Source organism: Pteropus alecto, unplaced genomic scaffold (assembly GCF_000325575.1).
Source record: "Pteropus alecto unplaced genomic scaffold, ASM32557v1 scaffold75, whole genome shotgun sequence".
Lineage (NCBI taxonomy): Eukaryota > Metazoa > Chordata > Mammalia > Chiroptera > Pteropodidae > Pteropus > Pteropus alecto.
In genome coordinates, this window is record NW_006440638.1 from 17,137,168 (window position 1) to 17,153,676 (window position 16,509).

At 39.7% G+C, this 16,509-nt stretch overlaps 1 protein-coding gene across 4 annotated transcripts in view; it reads left to right on the top strand.

Annotated features, from left to right (window-relative positions):
- The window catches only part of CADPS (calcium dependent secretion activator), a 456,128-nt gene that overhangs the window by 376,657 nt on the left and 62,962 nt on the right, over nt 1-16,509 (top strand). For 3 of the 4 annotated variants that reach the window (XM_025050752.1, XM_025050751.1, XM_025050753.1), the window contains 3 exons: nt 2,700-2,847; nt 9,973-10,047; nt 10,940-11,023. In XM_025050752.1, the coding sequence (XP_024906520.1) occupies nt 2,700-2,847; nt 9,973-10,047; nt 10,940-11,023 (307 nt within the window). Of the gene's footprint in view, nt 1-2,699; nt 2,848-9,053; nt 9,069-9,972; nt 10,048-10,939; nt 11,024-16,509 lie in introns of all 4 variants that reach the window. The other variant, XM_025050754.1, reaches the window with a different exon arrangement.

Consider the following 16,509-nt stretch of genomic DNA (forward strand, 5'->3'; position numbering starts at 1 on the left):
GAATTAGGAAAGGAACTATGGCTATGGAGAATCTGGCCAGGTGTTTGATGACACTTCGGGAAGCTTAAAGTCCTGGTGTTCCAGATCTTGTGCTTTGCTATTTTCTTCTCACTCTAAGAATCGATGGCAAGCCTGTTTCTCAAATCCAAGGTCAAAATGTTTCCTTAGGGTTTTGAATTTTACCATCTTGTACATCATCTGTATCAACTTTAGGAAAAGCCAGTTTTTCCTTATGGCAAAACCATTTTATGAAAACTACTTGCAGGGCGGTTCCCCTGCAGCAAAATGTTCTTCCCTGATCTATACTAGGAGCTGCAATGCATTCAAATTAAGACTTACTAACTTCTGACCTGTACACACAATTGTACAGAAAGACATATCTGCCCTTCTCTGAGAAGCCAGTCTTTTGAGTCAGGAATAAATAATAGGGAGATGCTGGGAGAAAAAGGGAAGATATATCTATATAAAAGGTAGATAGTGACTTCATTTTATCCCTTACCACATATCTTTATGAGTCAGCCATACCAAAGAATGTGAGTTACTCAGAGAGAAGGAGTATATCCTGTTCATTTTGAGCTCCTCACCCTCCCCATGTCCCAGCATCATACCAGGCATATAGCTATTAGGTAACCTTTTATTAATAGAAGTTAGTCAGGGCCAGGTGTAACTGCATGTGTACACTTGGCCCTGGTGTCCCTTTCAGTTAAGGCCGCAGACATAAGCAGAAACACAAACAAGAGCAAACATAGGTGGACATTTCATCCCCAGACCTCCGGAGTCAGAGGGTAAAACATGAAGCAGTCTTTGGATGTTTTAAGACATAGAATCTGCATTTGTGGAGCCTAGAACCTTTGCTTTCCTCTTTGAGACAGAATAAATGGCTCTTAGTAAGGACGTGATTTCATAGATGTAAATATGCAGCTCCAAAAAGTCAATCGAGCACTCCTTATCTCCCAGTTTCTGAGAAATTTAAATCATTTATTTGATGGACTTTACAGAGCTTTTAGTCTGGTCTATATCAGGTACCGTGTTCCACAGAAAACAAGGCACCCAACTCTGCCCTCAAGGATTAACTGACCTCTCCATTCCTGGCTTTTTGGCCCCAGAGAGTCCTCTCGGTCGCATTAATTTTGCGCTTGGCTTCTTTTTTTCAAAGCCTCAAACTCTAAGGGTTATGAACAGTTCTCCTGTGAAAACAGAAGACAATTATTTCATTGTAAGGGAGCAATTTAGCATTTCCATTTCTCAAATCGGCTCAGAACTGGTACACAAGCCTCACAAGATATGCACAGGGACCTGTCCAACTCAGTCCCCAGCAGGTCTCCTTTTCACGAAACCAGAAAATTATGTATTTTCAGCGTAGCTTAAAATGATCATCATGATTAAAAAGCTACTTCAGTGCTCCGAGTCTTTAGAAGCCAAGATACATTTATCTTTAACATGATCATATAATATATAGGAGTGTTTTAAGGGTGAGTTTTTTGTTGTTTTTTTTTTTTTCTAGTTGTTTTCTTAAGAACTGGGCTTCCAACCTTAGAAATTATACTTGGCTTCCCTGCATGCACCCAGGGTGTGTTAGCAAGCTGGCATCCTTTCCTGAGCTAACTAGCTGTGTGGTCCCCCTATGCACTGTTAGAAAACTGCTACAAATGCCTCTTAAAGTGATGCTTTCCTGATGGCTGCATGATCTCCAGAACCTGACAGTGAACAATGCTGAAAAGATGCCTTGGACGAAAGGACCTTTAAAAAAACCACTTACTAACCAGGTGCTTTTTTTCAAAGACATGTGATGATGTGACCCACTTCTCTATAATCGTTTAAAATATAACCGGTCCCCTTTACAATGCTGATATCAAGGATTAGATCTCACACCTGTATCACCAGCTGGCCATGTTGAACTGGGTTTTTCCCATGAACTATTAGTACGGTGCTAGGATCATAATTTTACCTAAGTCAGAATTTTGTCACATTAAGTTTCCATAATTACACAATTCTTGAATTGGTAAGTATATTATGACATTTTTATTTATAGAAATAATATATTCTGATTACAAAACAATAGATTGACGTTGCAAAACACACAAAGAAATACGGTGGAAGTTCCCTGTTACCACTTCTCCATAATTTCACTGTCCTCCCCAAACGTAGCCATCTTATTTTTTTAGTCGTTAAAGCAATATAATAAGCTCGTTGGATTTTTTTTTTTACTTTCGTCTCTTTCAAAACCAGAAAGAAAAAAATAAAAACAATAACTGTCATTTAAGATTTTTCCCCACCATGAGATTTTGAAGATTGGAAACTGCTTTTTTGTTTTTTGGTTTTTTAATGAAGTGATTCAAGGTAGGCAGTTGCCAATGTGAGAGAACTTACATATGCTATAATGCTGTAATTGGGTTTTTGTTAATTCATTCATTCTCCTACAATTAGGGTTCTCCATAGCATGTAAATTATAGACAGAAATATGCCGAGCTACAGGTGTTCCATGTACTGCTGAGAAAGGAAGGGTTTACGTGGCTGTCTCCCTGAATAGTCCTTCCTTAATCGGGAAAGTCATTTTAAAAAGAACACATGTGAAGTCATTGTCGGTTGAAACTGATTACAGCCTTCAATTTTCTTTTTCACTGACCTCTCAGAAAATGTCTCCTCCACCTGCTGCCATCTGAATGCTGAATTGGTCTTTTCCTACTTTGTTTTAATAGAACCAGGATTGCATTTGAAGTTAAGCTGCAAAAAACCAGTCGATCAACAGATTTTCGAGTCCCACAGTCAATATGCACCATGTTTAATGTTATGGTTGATGCCAAAGCTCAATCAACAAAACTTTGCAGCATGGAAATGGGCCAAGAGGTAAAAAAAAAAAAAATACAGATTTTTTTTCCCCACCCTGCCATTGATCATGTAGAAGAAAACTTCACAATTTCCTTCTATCTATGCTAGTATGCTAGTTTGAGAAATATACTCTAACATTGCGGATTAAGCCACAGATGAATGTTTGGTATCTATTTGTTAAGTAAATGTCTAAGGCATGTGCTAATGAGCATGCCAGTCACTTGGAAGTGATTTTTGCCTGGAGTCGAGGTGGCCGTAAAGTTCCTTTAAGTCAAATGATGTTTGATGATCTTATTTATTAGGCTGGTATCTCCAACAGATCTCTTTGCCAGAATGCAAGTCATTTTCACATTTGAAGTGCATTTTATCACTTTGAACATCTGGATAGCAGGAGAGCTCACTTTTTGCATCAAGCTATCTTCCGTGTAAGATCGCCCTGCTATCCAGTCTTCAGCAGTAGGTTCTGAATTTCTAAGAAATCTCAGACTTTAATTCTCCTCAAATTGACTCAATTGTGAATCTTTCCTGACCAAAAGTTTAGTCCTTTGCTACGTTTCCAATTCCAAAGTGGTATTTAAAATGTAAAGGAGAAAGAAACAGCAACTTGGGCTTGATTAAAGACTATCATGATCATTTTTCTCTGATGGCCTTAAGCCAGCTAGATATTCATATACCAATTTAGAATTAATTCAGAAACATTTCTGGCAACTCTCATGTTGTTGCCAATTGGCATAAATTGCTCCTAAATCAGATCTTTCGATACCAGCCCTACATGCTCAGAATTTTTACTAAATTATATTTGTTCCTTCTTCGTTATTTATTTTCTCTTTCAGCACCTTCCTTTTTTAAATGGAGGTTGGTTGTATTCTCTTCCTGGCAAGATCATCTTTAACCTTCTTTCCCCTCCAAATCAGCTTCCTCAGCCACACCTTTTAGCCTCTGCTCCTGACTGTTTTTCTCATTGGGGACTTGCCCTCAGGGGGCTATGGTCCTGGCACTAGGGTCAAATGCAAGGGGTTCTCTTTCCCAGCTGCATTTGCTGCATGTGAGTGTTCTGGAGCAATGGTTCTCAAATTTCAGTGTGCATCAGACCTATAGAGAGAGCTTCTTAAAACCCAGATTGTTGGGTCTCACCCCAAGAGTTTCCGATAAGTCTAGGGTGTGGTCCAAGAATTTGCCATCTGACAAGTTGCCTGATACTGATGCAGCTAGCTGGTCTGGAGACCACACTTTGAGAATCACTGGTCTGGAAGCTCAGTATCCAGAAATGATGTAAGGAGAAGCACTCAGGCACAAAGGACAGCATCCTGAGAAAGGCTTAGGTTGGGTATCTTACCCTGGCTTTGCTGCAAACTGGAGCTGGTCAAGTCACTCACTCAGTCTCTTTAGACCTAGTTTTCTTCATCTGTAAAATGATAGCACAATTCTAGTTTTATTTAGGCTGTTTTTAGTTGCAGAATCAGTTCTTCAGACCTTACCAAAGCCAGAATGTGAAACAGATAAAGTTAGAGCTGCTGTGGATTAAGCAGGGGGCAGAGGACCAAGGAAAAGGGGGCCCAGAGCCCAGGCTACCATGTTCCTCTCCATTTCTGTATTTCTACACTACCCATCACCCACATGCTGCCACTTCTCTAGGGGACTCTAAACAGTCACTTATGCTTCACAGAGCCCACTTTCACTTTCAAAACCCTACTGTGAACGATCTCTAAGAATCTTGGGTGATTTTCAGAATCCTATTCTTCCTGATTTTTTTCTCCCTTGGAGCTTCTTTCTTTGTTTTTCCCCCATGGAGATCTAATTCACATACCATAGAATTCACTCTTTTAAAGTATACGATTCAATAAATTTTAGTATCTTCACTAAGTTGTACAACCATCACCACAATCAATTGTAGGATATTTTTATCACCCTAAAAAGAAACACAGACCCATTAGTAGTAATTTCCCAACCCTCCTTCCTCAGCCCCAAGTAACTACCACTCTATTTTCTATTTCTAAGGACCTGACTATTTGAGCAGTTCATGTAAATGGAATATACTATTATGTGGCCTTTCGTAACTAATACCTTCTATGCAGCACAATGCTTTCAAGGTCCATCCATGTTGTTGCATGTATCAATACTTCGTTCCTTTCCATAGCTAAATAATATTCTATATATGTATATACCACTTTTGTTTATCAGTTAATGGACATTTGAGTTGTTTCAACTTTTTAGCTACTATGAGTTATGCTGCCATGAATATCATAAATATTGTGTACAAGTTTTCATGTGGACCTATGCTCTCTTGGATATATACCTAGGAATGAAATTTCTGATCATATGGTCACTCTATGTATAACTTTTTTTGAAGAACTACCAAACTGTTTTTCCAAGTGGCTATACCATTTATATTCCCATCATTCATGTGAGAAATGTTATTTCTCCACATCTTAGCCAATACTTACTAACTGCTTTTCTCAATTATAGCCTTCCTGGTGGAGTCTCACTGTGGTTTTGATTTGCAGTGATGTTGGTCATCTTTTTCATGTGCTTATTCACCATTTGTATATATTCTTTGAAGAAATGTCTATTCAAATTATTTGCTCATTTTTAAAATTGGGTTGCCCTTCTATTATTTAGTTATAAGAGTTCTTTATATATTCTGGCTGCTAGACCATTATGATTTATATAATTTTCTCGCATTCTGTAGGTTGTCTTTTTCCTTTTCTGATAGTAATTCTTTAAAGCACAAAAGTTCGTTTATGTTTCGTGAAGTCCAATTTATCTATTACCCCTTGGGGCTTCTAGAGATGTCTATTTTAACTGAATTTCACAAGGATAATACCATTCTAAGGTGAGAAGGGTTTTTACACTAGGACTGGCCTCCCTTTCCCCTCAGTAGTTTTTAATGCCCCTTTTCAGATTGACACAATTGTGTTTAAAGAACTCCCACATACCTGGTCAGAAAGCTAAATAATTCTTCCAAACAGGCCAAGTCGCTCTGATCTTAACTTTTTTGTGAACTTGGATTTGGGGAGAGTGGTGAGGGGTATTGTCATAGACCCCAAGTGAAAATCCAATGCAATTTATGGAGCCCTTTCCCAGGGAAAAAATACTTTCACACATTTTTTTCTATACAATTTCAGAGGACCTGTGAACTTTGTTAGGCTGAACTAAAGACCCCAGTTGGAGATATATAATGAGAAATAGCAAGTTCTCTGAGGGATCTTGCTCTGTGGCTGTGACCTTTAGTAGAACTTCAATGGGAAGTCTCATGCAAATGGTCTCTTCTTACCTCTTCTCACGTTGTAGAATGATGATATTTATCTACAAAGTAAAGCTGAATCGTTCAAATGAGATTGGCCGAAGGTGGCTGGAAAATATCCTAAAACTGGGAGAATAGATAGAAGTCTAATTTTTTTTGTAGTTTTCCCTTTGTGAGTATTTGATATTAAGCTCATATTATAGATCTAGTTACTAATACCTGCTTCCACCTGGATTCCAATGCCCTCAATGTGTTTTAGACTAGATATTGGCCAGGTGATACGATATCCTCCAATTTTAAGATCACTTCACGAATTTCATCACTGGGGTAAAGTACCATCTAAAGGCAGCTGTTGAAACATTTGTTAACCATACTTTTCCATCTTAAATATTTATTTTTTTCATTAAAATTTGTAAGGCACCAATAGAGAGGAAATTGTGTATTAAATAGTTTCTCACTTGGTCTAGTGTGTTTTCTTCTCATTTCCAAGGTCAGATGGTCTTAACAGAAAGACAACATACACACAATCTGTTTCATGACAAGGCAAAATGTGCAGCACAGGAAGTCAAGTGGAATGATTTTTCACAAAGTGATTGTGAATTTGCAGCAACTTAGCTTGTTAGAAGCAAAAGTAAACTCCCCAAACTCTCCATGCCATCGAAGATTAGTAGTTCCCTTGCTATCATTATGATCTAGTGACCCAGAATATAACTTAGAGGTATTATTATTGTCATCATCAAGCCAACCCACGAAGACCAGCAGAAGGGAATGGAAAATGCAAAAACAGGAAGGATCCCTCTTTGTACTCATATTGGGATGCAGGTAGAATTGGATAATTCATCCGACTGCAAGAAATTTTGTGACAAGATAATCTTAGTTGAGTGGATGTTAATTAAAAGAGGCCCCAGTAGTACTTATATCTCTTCATGGAGCTTCACATCTCCATAGAACAATTTACTTCCCAAGAAAGAGCAGAGTAAAGGGAGAATACTCACTCTTGCTCCAGAAAAGCAAGACAGTCAATAAGTCTTGAGTGAATCTGGTAAAAAGAATCCATGTATTTTGTAATTACTTATAAAGGAATGGGGAGACTGCTTTGTTAGGTACCCCTTTACTGCATGATAAGCATAGTAGATATTACCCTGCCCTACTACCTCTCTCAAAGTATGTTTTATTTAATAGAGATTATAATTTGCATACAATAAAGTATATAGATTTTAGATGAGTTTAGAGAATGCATACACACATGTAACCACCATGTTAATCATTAGTTTTAGTAGTTGTAATACTGCTGTATAGCACAATGTTCCGAAACCATGTTTTCATGCATTGTTTCACTACTTTGTTAGGTGAATATGATTTCTATATTCATAACAGAGATAATTCTAACCCTACTGCAGAGATGAGGAAATAGACCAAGAGAGATTGACATGCTCGAGTTTCCACTGGAAGAGTCCAAATGATCATATCAAAACATTTTTTTTCACAAGCAGAATAAAAGAAATGTGTAGGAGTAGATATCAAAGTATTCATATAGAGTGAAAGAGAGAGATAGTGGGAGTACCTGAAGAGAAGTCAGGGCCAAGTTTGGCACAGAAAAATTGAAAGCGAGAAGAGGTTCTCGTAAACCACCATGTCCCTATCTATATACTTTAGTTTGGATTCCTTAGAGAATGAAAAGGTGTGAGATTCCCCCATTTCTGAAGAGAAAGCTTGTTCGCCCTTTGAGAAAGAATGACGTTATTAACTCCTCAGACTGAATCTTGCCTAACTCTTCCTTAGTTGAAGCATAGAGAACACTTGCTCTTGGCTCTGTTTGCCATTTCAGCCAAGTTTTTCAAGAGAACGTTTTTATTTTCAATGATGCTGTTTGCTTGGTTCAAAGCCCCTCGTTTAATATTTCACATTGTATTATTTTTCCTATGACTAACTTTTCTCAGTTAGTTAAATCTCATAATTAATTTAATAAATGTGAATCATTTATAGCAATCCAAAGAAAATCTAGCAGAGGGAGGCAGTCACATGAGGAGGGAAAGTAAGCATGTGATTCTGGATCTTATCTCAAGACCTAAAAATGAATTTGGAGCCCTGTCAATATTCCTGAATTCCTTTGCTCTGACATCTTTCTTTGTATTTCTAGCACAGAATTCTGCAGATAGTTTTTGCATTTAGCTTCAGGTTTATGCCACTTACTAGTAAATCCTTTTGTGAAGTTAGCATTAGAGCCAACATGGGTTCTGTTTATCAGGACTATACAACATGGGCCATTTGCTTTCTCGTTTTCCCTCTTATCAACTAAAAGAAAACTAAAATGACACGACTGAGCAATAAGACCATCTCTCCCTACCCTTATCTTCTACTTTATAATATTGAAATTACAGTCATAAGTTGACAAAATATTTTCACATCCAGACCCTTACTTGATCTTCAAAACAGATCTATGAGTCTGAAAACGGAATGCCGGGACAGGACTTGGCCCTAATTTATTAAGAACAGCAGCAGCAACAACAACAACAACGATAATGATAATAAAAACCAACCTGCTAAATATCTTTATACAGGGTCTGCCTCATTCCCTGTAAAATCACTAATTTGTCCTGGCTTCTCCCCTCCCCCATTGGTTCTGGGTAGTAGTATTGTCTGTTTTTTTACAGATGAAAAAACCAAACTATATTTTCTTAGGCAACATGACTTATCAGCTTTGTGCTGGGACTTTATCTAGACCTTCCAATGACAAACAAAACTTTCCTATGACTTTAAATGAATTAAACCTAATTCACATCCTTTTGCTCACTTTCAATAATTCTGATTGCCAGTTATCAGAATATTAAACCATATTACTATGGCTTATTATTTCTGTATGTTTTCATATCTTTTTCGATGGTTTGTTTAATTTTTATTTTCTCATGTATCCTTTTGTCCTAATTTTTATTTGCACTGTTCCTTTTTTTTCATTCCTAATTAATCATCCTTCTGAAAGTTTGCTAAAGAGTGGGTAAGTGCATTCTCCTTTCCAAATAGCAATGTTTTACATTGTTATTTTTTATTAAGGAAATATGGAATAATTCAAATGGGTACTAAAATGATCTAATAAATGTCAAGGAGCTGGCATACAGTATTTTCTGTTGAAATCGGTTTTTCTTTTTTCCTGGCATTTACAGCAGATTTTTGTTTGTGTGGGGGTTTGTTTTCGCATTACTATTTAAATTTAATAACCGACAGCAGCAGTTAGAGAAATTGAAAAACTTAGCAGCAGTCTCAGTAGAGGCTGTTAACCTGGATCTGCTAATCCATCAGTGGAGAAAATGAGTGGCAGCCACAAGGGTTCAGAAAGAGACATTTGCCTCAGCGCTGAGTCAGCACCTTAAGATAGAAGTGGGGGGCTCTGAAGCAAAATATCCGAAGGTCTTGGAACAGTTTCTGCCAAATCATTCACAGCGTATTGGTCGAATTTCCTTTGGAAGGATTCTACCTCCTAAGCTACAAACTGGTGGGGGCACCAGTTTCCGAAGATAATTTTTTATCCCCCGTATTAAATTATTGTGGTATCTTGCTTTGTAAGACCCAAATCAACACACTGCTAGGCCGTTAAGCTATCCATGCAAGCTATCTGTAAATGTATCAAGCTATTTGCAAATGTAGATATATCTCTACATATATCAAAGCCATTGAAAGCATTGGGTGAGGAACAATGGGCCCGGTAATTTTTTTTAAGTGCTTCGGATCTCTCTTCATCAAAGATCTGAAGTCAGAATCTTAAAGCTGCTTCTGGGGCTGTGGAAATAAACTGGGTTTGCAGGCCAGGCTTTATTTATAAATTGCGTTATCTAAAAATTACTGCTGGATGCAATGCCATCACCTTCTAAACATGCTAATATTTGTCTTTCTGTGTTCTTTAGCATCAATACCATTCAAAAATAGACGAACTAATTGAAGAAACTGTTAAAGAAATGATAACACTCTTGGTTGCAAAGGTAACCTTCAGCTTCAGGTGAAATGTTTCATTGCAAACATTGCTTTGTTATGTCTGCATTTCCATTAAAATGTAACACGTTAAAAAGTTGAGCTGGATACTTATATTTCTCAGGAAACAAGATTGTACGTCACCCAGTCTCAGCTCCGAATGATTTTTCTGATGATTGCAAGCCGTGTGAAGATGAATTGATGAAGTGGCATATGTTAACTTAATAAGAATTTGTCCCCAAACGTTGCACTAGGTTAAGCGGAAAATGTTTGTTTTGTTTTTCAGCACTGACAAAGTTAGATTTTTAAATACAGAAAGTTAAATGGTAATAAGGAATTCTGCCATCATGAAAACCCCCTTTTCTCTAGTTTCACATGCAGTGAGAGTCATAATAAAACATAAAAGTCAGATAAAGCTATTTCAGTCACCCTCATGAATTATAGAATTTTAACTAAGTAATGTTGAATGGGAAGACATTTATATTTGCCAGTGCTAAACTTCTGTTTCCCCCAAATTACTGATAAAATACAAATAAAAATAGATTGGATTAAATGTAGTGCTAATATGTAACGTAAAAAAAACGGTTTTGCGCAGTTTTGGATTTTAAAAAGTGCATTTAATATTATCGCATGCTATATGCAACTCAATAATATTTTGTCACTTTGCACTTCTGTAACACTCTCTATTTGCAATCACATAATAATGAAGAGAAAGCCGGATAAGTCAAATATTTCTATGTAAAGGCAGTCTATTCCTTTCCCCAAAGGCTGAATTAAATAATAGAATGCAAAAATGAGCAGAGAGCTCAATGCTGGTCTTATGTGGTCGGAAAGTGTTGCTCTTTGTTGTGAACAATTATAGTTTGAAATAATAATTTTTTTTCTGTTTTGTCGTTTTACTAGTTCGTTACTATCTTGGAAGGAGTACTGGCAAAATTATCCAGATATGACGAAGGGACTTTGTTTTCTTCTTTTTTGTCATTTACCGTAAGTAAAGAGCTTTACAATGTTATTTTTATTAAGGAAATTTGGAATAATTCAAATGGATATTAAAACTAAAACTATCTCATAAATGTCAAGGAGCTGGCATAGGGGAGAAATGCCATCATGTCAGTTTCTTTTTGATTTGTATACGAATGCTAATTGCAGTCAACTATCAGTATATAATAACACTAGGAGAATAAGCAGGACATTTTATAACAGCAGGTAATCCAAAATCGTTTCTGTTTCATCTGTGAATATACACTATGTGTTTATGTATATGTATGTATGCACACACACACATGTCTCTCTATGTTTGTATCCTGAGAGAGAGTTACCGGCCTGAGCCCAACTTAGCTATCTTAGGCAAATCATTTAATGTTTCTGAGCCACCATTTCCTCATCTGTAAATGGTGAAAATTAATTTTACAGGTTGCGAATGGAGGCCTACAGGTCACATAGAGGTTGTAAATATGTTTTAATTGGTCCTCACTGCATCAGGTACACTTTTCTTAACTGAATTGCCCACATTTAAAAATCAGGAGAAGCCACAGAGAAGTCTGTATTCTAGGGCTGTCTTTATAAAGCGGATGGTCAGCAGCACTGGGCCTGTGTACGTGCATAGCAGCAGTCTGCTGGAGCTGAGTCACAGCGGTCTCCACAGCCGATATGTATTTGCCAGTTTCCTGTAGCTCCCTCCTAGCTGTTTCGCTCATTCTGACCCACCTGGGCTTGGGGACACATCTGGCACAGATGATCAAGTCTGTACAAATTCTGAGGGGCTCTTATTCTGTGCCAGGATTGGGTAAGACCATAGAACTGAGTTAAGTGGTGGGCAGAAGCCAGCCTAATTCTCTGGAGGTAAGTGATCAATGGAGATGGTCATTGTAAAAGGACTGCTTTGGGGCCCGGTTCTCCGACCCTTCCTGTGTTAGGCGGGCACTGCAGCTGTATGCTTTCTTGCCATTTTTGATGGCAGGATGCTTTTTGGCTCCGAGACCAGCCGTTCTCCTCTGACAATGCCATAGGAAGGGCCATCAATTTAGGACCCATTATCTATGGGTCTTTAAAATAGCCTTTCTGTATGAAGAATTTCCTAGGAGGGCATTGAATGCCAAGACAAGGCCCAGCACAAAGTAGGGGGTAGCACATCATCATCTTTGGAATCCAATAAAATTGGGTTCAAATCCCATTAGCAATATTAACCAGCTGTGTGATCTTTAGTAGGTGTCTCATCCTCTCTGAGCCTCATTTTCTCTAAGTTTTGCTTTAGTTTCAGTTTTGGCTTTAGAGAAATGTGCTGTTATTTCATTTTGCTTTTTGCTTGTGTGTTTTAATTACAGTCAACTACCGATGTTGCGTGGGAGTGGGAGTAAATAATGTCTTCCATAATGAACTGTCATGAGGATAATAACGTAAGCAAAAGAACCTAGCATAGTCCTAGCACATAGTAGGCCTCGATAAATGGCAGCTATTATTTATAAAAGATATCTAATATGATTATAAAACATCGTAGACATACATGCATACAAGTTCTTTCCAAATATGCCCTACTTTGGTCTTCCCTAACCCATACATTAGATTTCCTGAGAACTAAGAGAAATGGAGACAGAAAACATTTGAAACAATTCTAGAGAGCATCCACTTATCTTCATGTCCACCTTGTCCTGATATGCAGCTCTGACCTTCCCAGGTATGAGGACTGAACTCAATCTCAGAGAGTACGATGCCCCCAGTCCCTGGAATTTATTGGCAAAGATGGGGTGGGAAGAGGTTGGTAACAATAGGAATTCTATTCGATTTCACTCTGTAGAACCACCCGTAATGTGTCACAGCTGAAAGGGAACCTGTCCAACCCACTCTCTGACAAACAAAGAAACCAAGGCCCAGAGAGGGGGAGTAATTTGTCTAAGGTCACACAGCAATGGGCAGAGTGGTGACAGGAACCCAGGTCTTCTTTGCCAGCTTTCCCCCACCACTGAACAGCTTCCTGAAGAGAGTGGGATTCAGCTGGCACTTGCCTGGCACTAGAAGGCAGATGGGCAAATAATGAGTGGGGAAGATTCATAAAGAAGGATTCAGGGCACATGAGTGGGAAATATTAGATAATCTTATTTCTCAGTGCAGTCATGGAAATAGTGAAAAGAGGCAGAAGTAAATGCAACATTTCTGGAAAACATTTCCCTGACACCCACAAAAGATATCACTTTCTTTGAGTCTTCATTTCAAGCAACCATTTTTACTGCATTGGACTTGAACCAGTGAAAACCAGGAAAGCTCCTCTGTGATTTACTGAGCAGAATTCAATCCACTGAGAGTCCATCCTAATTACTGACTTACCAAGAGGACTAGCGAAAGGTGGTCCAGTGGCAGTGATATCGAGGACATAGTACCAAGGAGATTCTCACGGCAGTATCTGAAACCAAGAAGACCTAGCACAGCCTGTGCAGGAGTTTTCAAGCTGAAATTCTCATCCTCTCAGCTCCCTTGTCTGAGACATTTTGCAGTCACCCAGCATGCCTAGCGAAGTCCCTGCCACTGCAGAACACTTCAGTGCCTGTTGCTGGGCCTATAACTTCCCTTCCTTAGTGACACTTCTCCCACACACTTGGCCACCCCCAGGCCAAAAGCACCCACTTATCATTTGCAGCCTGTGTTCTCATCTCCTGCTGGTATTCCAGTGTTGGAGCCCGCGAGCTGTGCTTAGAGGTGGCAGGAATATCTCCACACGTGGATTCTGAGCTTCAGCCCAAATTTCAAAGGGCCTCTGAAGACTTCCTGCAGAAGTCTTCCCAGTTGTGTTGATTACCCTGGAGTGGAGCGAAGGTAAAGGGTTGAGCAGAGATAGCAGGTATTGCGGAAAGAGCCTTGCCGTCAATGATAGGAGAACCACATGTGAGTCCTGGGACCCTGGACAGAGGCATAGAGATAGTGCTGACATGCTGGCAGGATTTTCTTAACTCTGCTCCCATTTCTGATTCAATTCTTCAAGTATTACTGTGCACTTACCACATCCCCACCTCAGCAGGGCTGCCAAGTATGAGCCATGTGCTCTGCCCCCCAGAAAGCTGACAAGTATCGACAAATATGCCACCCTTTCCCCCTCTTTCTCCCGCTGAGCGCCTCCTTTCCTGGGTGGGCTTGATTTCATGGTCCAAGCCAGACATTTTGGAAAACGTCTGCAGTGGCACAGAGCAGGCAGGAATATTTATTTCTCGTCTCCATCTGCATTGCTTCCTCTCTTGGAGAGGAGCTGGGGGGAGGAGGGAGGATGAGATGTGGCTTCTTCGTGCCAGCCCGAGAGGCGCCCAAGCACACCCCTCCTCTCCTCCCTCCCCAGCCTCAGCAGCAGTAGCAGCCTGGGATTTATGGAGGCAGGCGCCTTTGGAACTTTGGAAAGATCAGCCCAGTTGGAAGTCTCAATTAGCAACTATCCGCCCATTTCCCTTGCCTGCAAGATGTGCTTTTGTGTGGGTTGCCTGTTTGCAAGAGTCCCTATTTGTAGGTAGCTTCACGCTGTTCTTTTAGGAGGCCAAGATGGGGGACAAGCAGGTACCCAGGTGCCTCTCCCAGCAAGTTAAAATCCTTTCCTTGGTTCTATCCAGGTGTTAACCAATATGCTGATTCTGGAATCCATTCATTCATTCGTTCGTCCATTCAACATATATTTACTGAGCACCTATATGTCATATATTGTGCTAGGTGCTAGGGACACATGTTTTCTGTCCTTGTAAGCTTACGTTTAGGAAATAAGACAGACAATGAAAAGGAAAGAAAATTATAGAGTAGGGGAAGTGTCGTACAGGCCACAAACTAGAAAGAGAGAAAGGGAAGGTACGAGACGGTGTTACTTGGGCTAGGATGGTTGCGGACAATCTCTCTGAGGTGGAGACGTGTGAGCTGAAACTTAAAAGGGCCAGTCATGGGTAAAGAGGAGGGGAGAATCTTCTGGACAGAATAACTACAGGGTCCATGAGGCAAGAAAGCAGGAGGAATTTTGACAGGATATTTTGGAGGTAACAGGAGCAGGATTTAGGGATCGTGCGAATGTTGGAGGTGGACACATGAAGAGGCAAAGGTGGAAGGCTCGAGAACAGTGATGTACTGAGGAGCTCAGCTGAGGTAAATGAGTCCTGAGAGTCAGTGGGGTACAGCAAAAAAGCCCAGAGTGGAGACATGGAATGGGACCCCAGCTCTGCCCCTCACCAAGGAGCTGTGTGACCATACAAGACCACACCTTAGCTTTTAATTCCCTTCAGTGTACTATGATGCCAGTTATATTAGATGAATTCCGAAGTCTAAAATAGCTATGAGAGCTACAGCTCCTATTCTTTAAACACTTGCTAAGTGCCTGGCACAGGGCTAAGTACTTGAAATAGATTTTTCTTGGTGAATCCTCTGAACAATGCCATCTCAAGAACACTCTGCTGCACATGATAAAACTGAGGATCAGAAAGGTTAAGCCCTCCAGCTAGATCAGTGTCTGCCCTTTCTCCAAACCCTGGAGGCTCCAAGGAGGAGTGAAGATGTAAGAGGCGGCCACCCCCACCCCTGACACCAGAACAATTACATCAAATCCTCTGAAGTTTCCTAGAGTTCGCCATATTGAGATGGTCACAATATGACATGGAAGCATCTCAGGACAGGGACCATAAAGCCCATTTTAGGGTTCTCAGAGGCCCAAACCCTATTATAGTCCAATCTCCTAGGTCTCAACTTACCCTCATTCATACTTTTTTCCCTTTGCCAGCATTTTATTTGTTTTGCCTCACTTAGAAATGAAACAAAGTAAACATGTTTCTTCTTGCTAGAATCCACAACCAGGGCTGGTGTTAGCCTAGATCAACCAGCAGCCATCGACCACTTTTGTGCAGAGCTCTTGATGTCGTGCATCTGTGGTCAAAAGCCAGAAATGAATCAAAGAAATTCATTTCCGTCCACAGAACATTTTGGTCAGGAAGCAGTTTAGATTTTAGAGTGGGGTGAGTGTTCACAATAGTTTGTTAGTGTTGTGTCCAATGCATTCCATTTTTGCTTTGGCTTCAGGGACTGCCCAGAATGGGAAAGATGGCTTTTTAGAGTGTGGGCTGGAGATGGTGGTACAGACAGAGAGGTCTTGAGCCACTCTCAGAGGATAACATCATCAAGTGATCAGATGTTGAATTTGTGTGATTCGAGTCAGTTGGCTTCTACATTGCAGAGTGGAGGTGCCAACCATGGTAGTAATAGCTGATGCTTATTGAACACATACCATGTGCCAGGCACTGTGCTAAGTGATTTACATGTATTTTCTCATCTGATCCTCACAATCACCCTATGCAATAGATAAAATTATTATCCTCATTTTACAGATGAGGGAACTTGGGTAATGTGTCCAAAGTCACACCGCTCCTAAGACAGATTTACTCCTTTATCATCTCCAGAGTGTTACTCCCATAAAGGCACAGAAACCCATAAATGAAGTCAATTAGTAACTCTTCCAGGAGCTATTC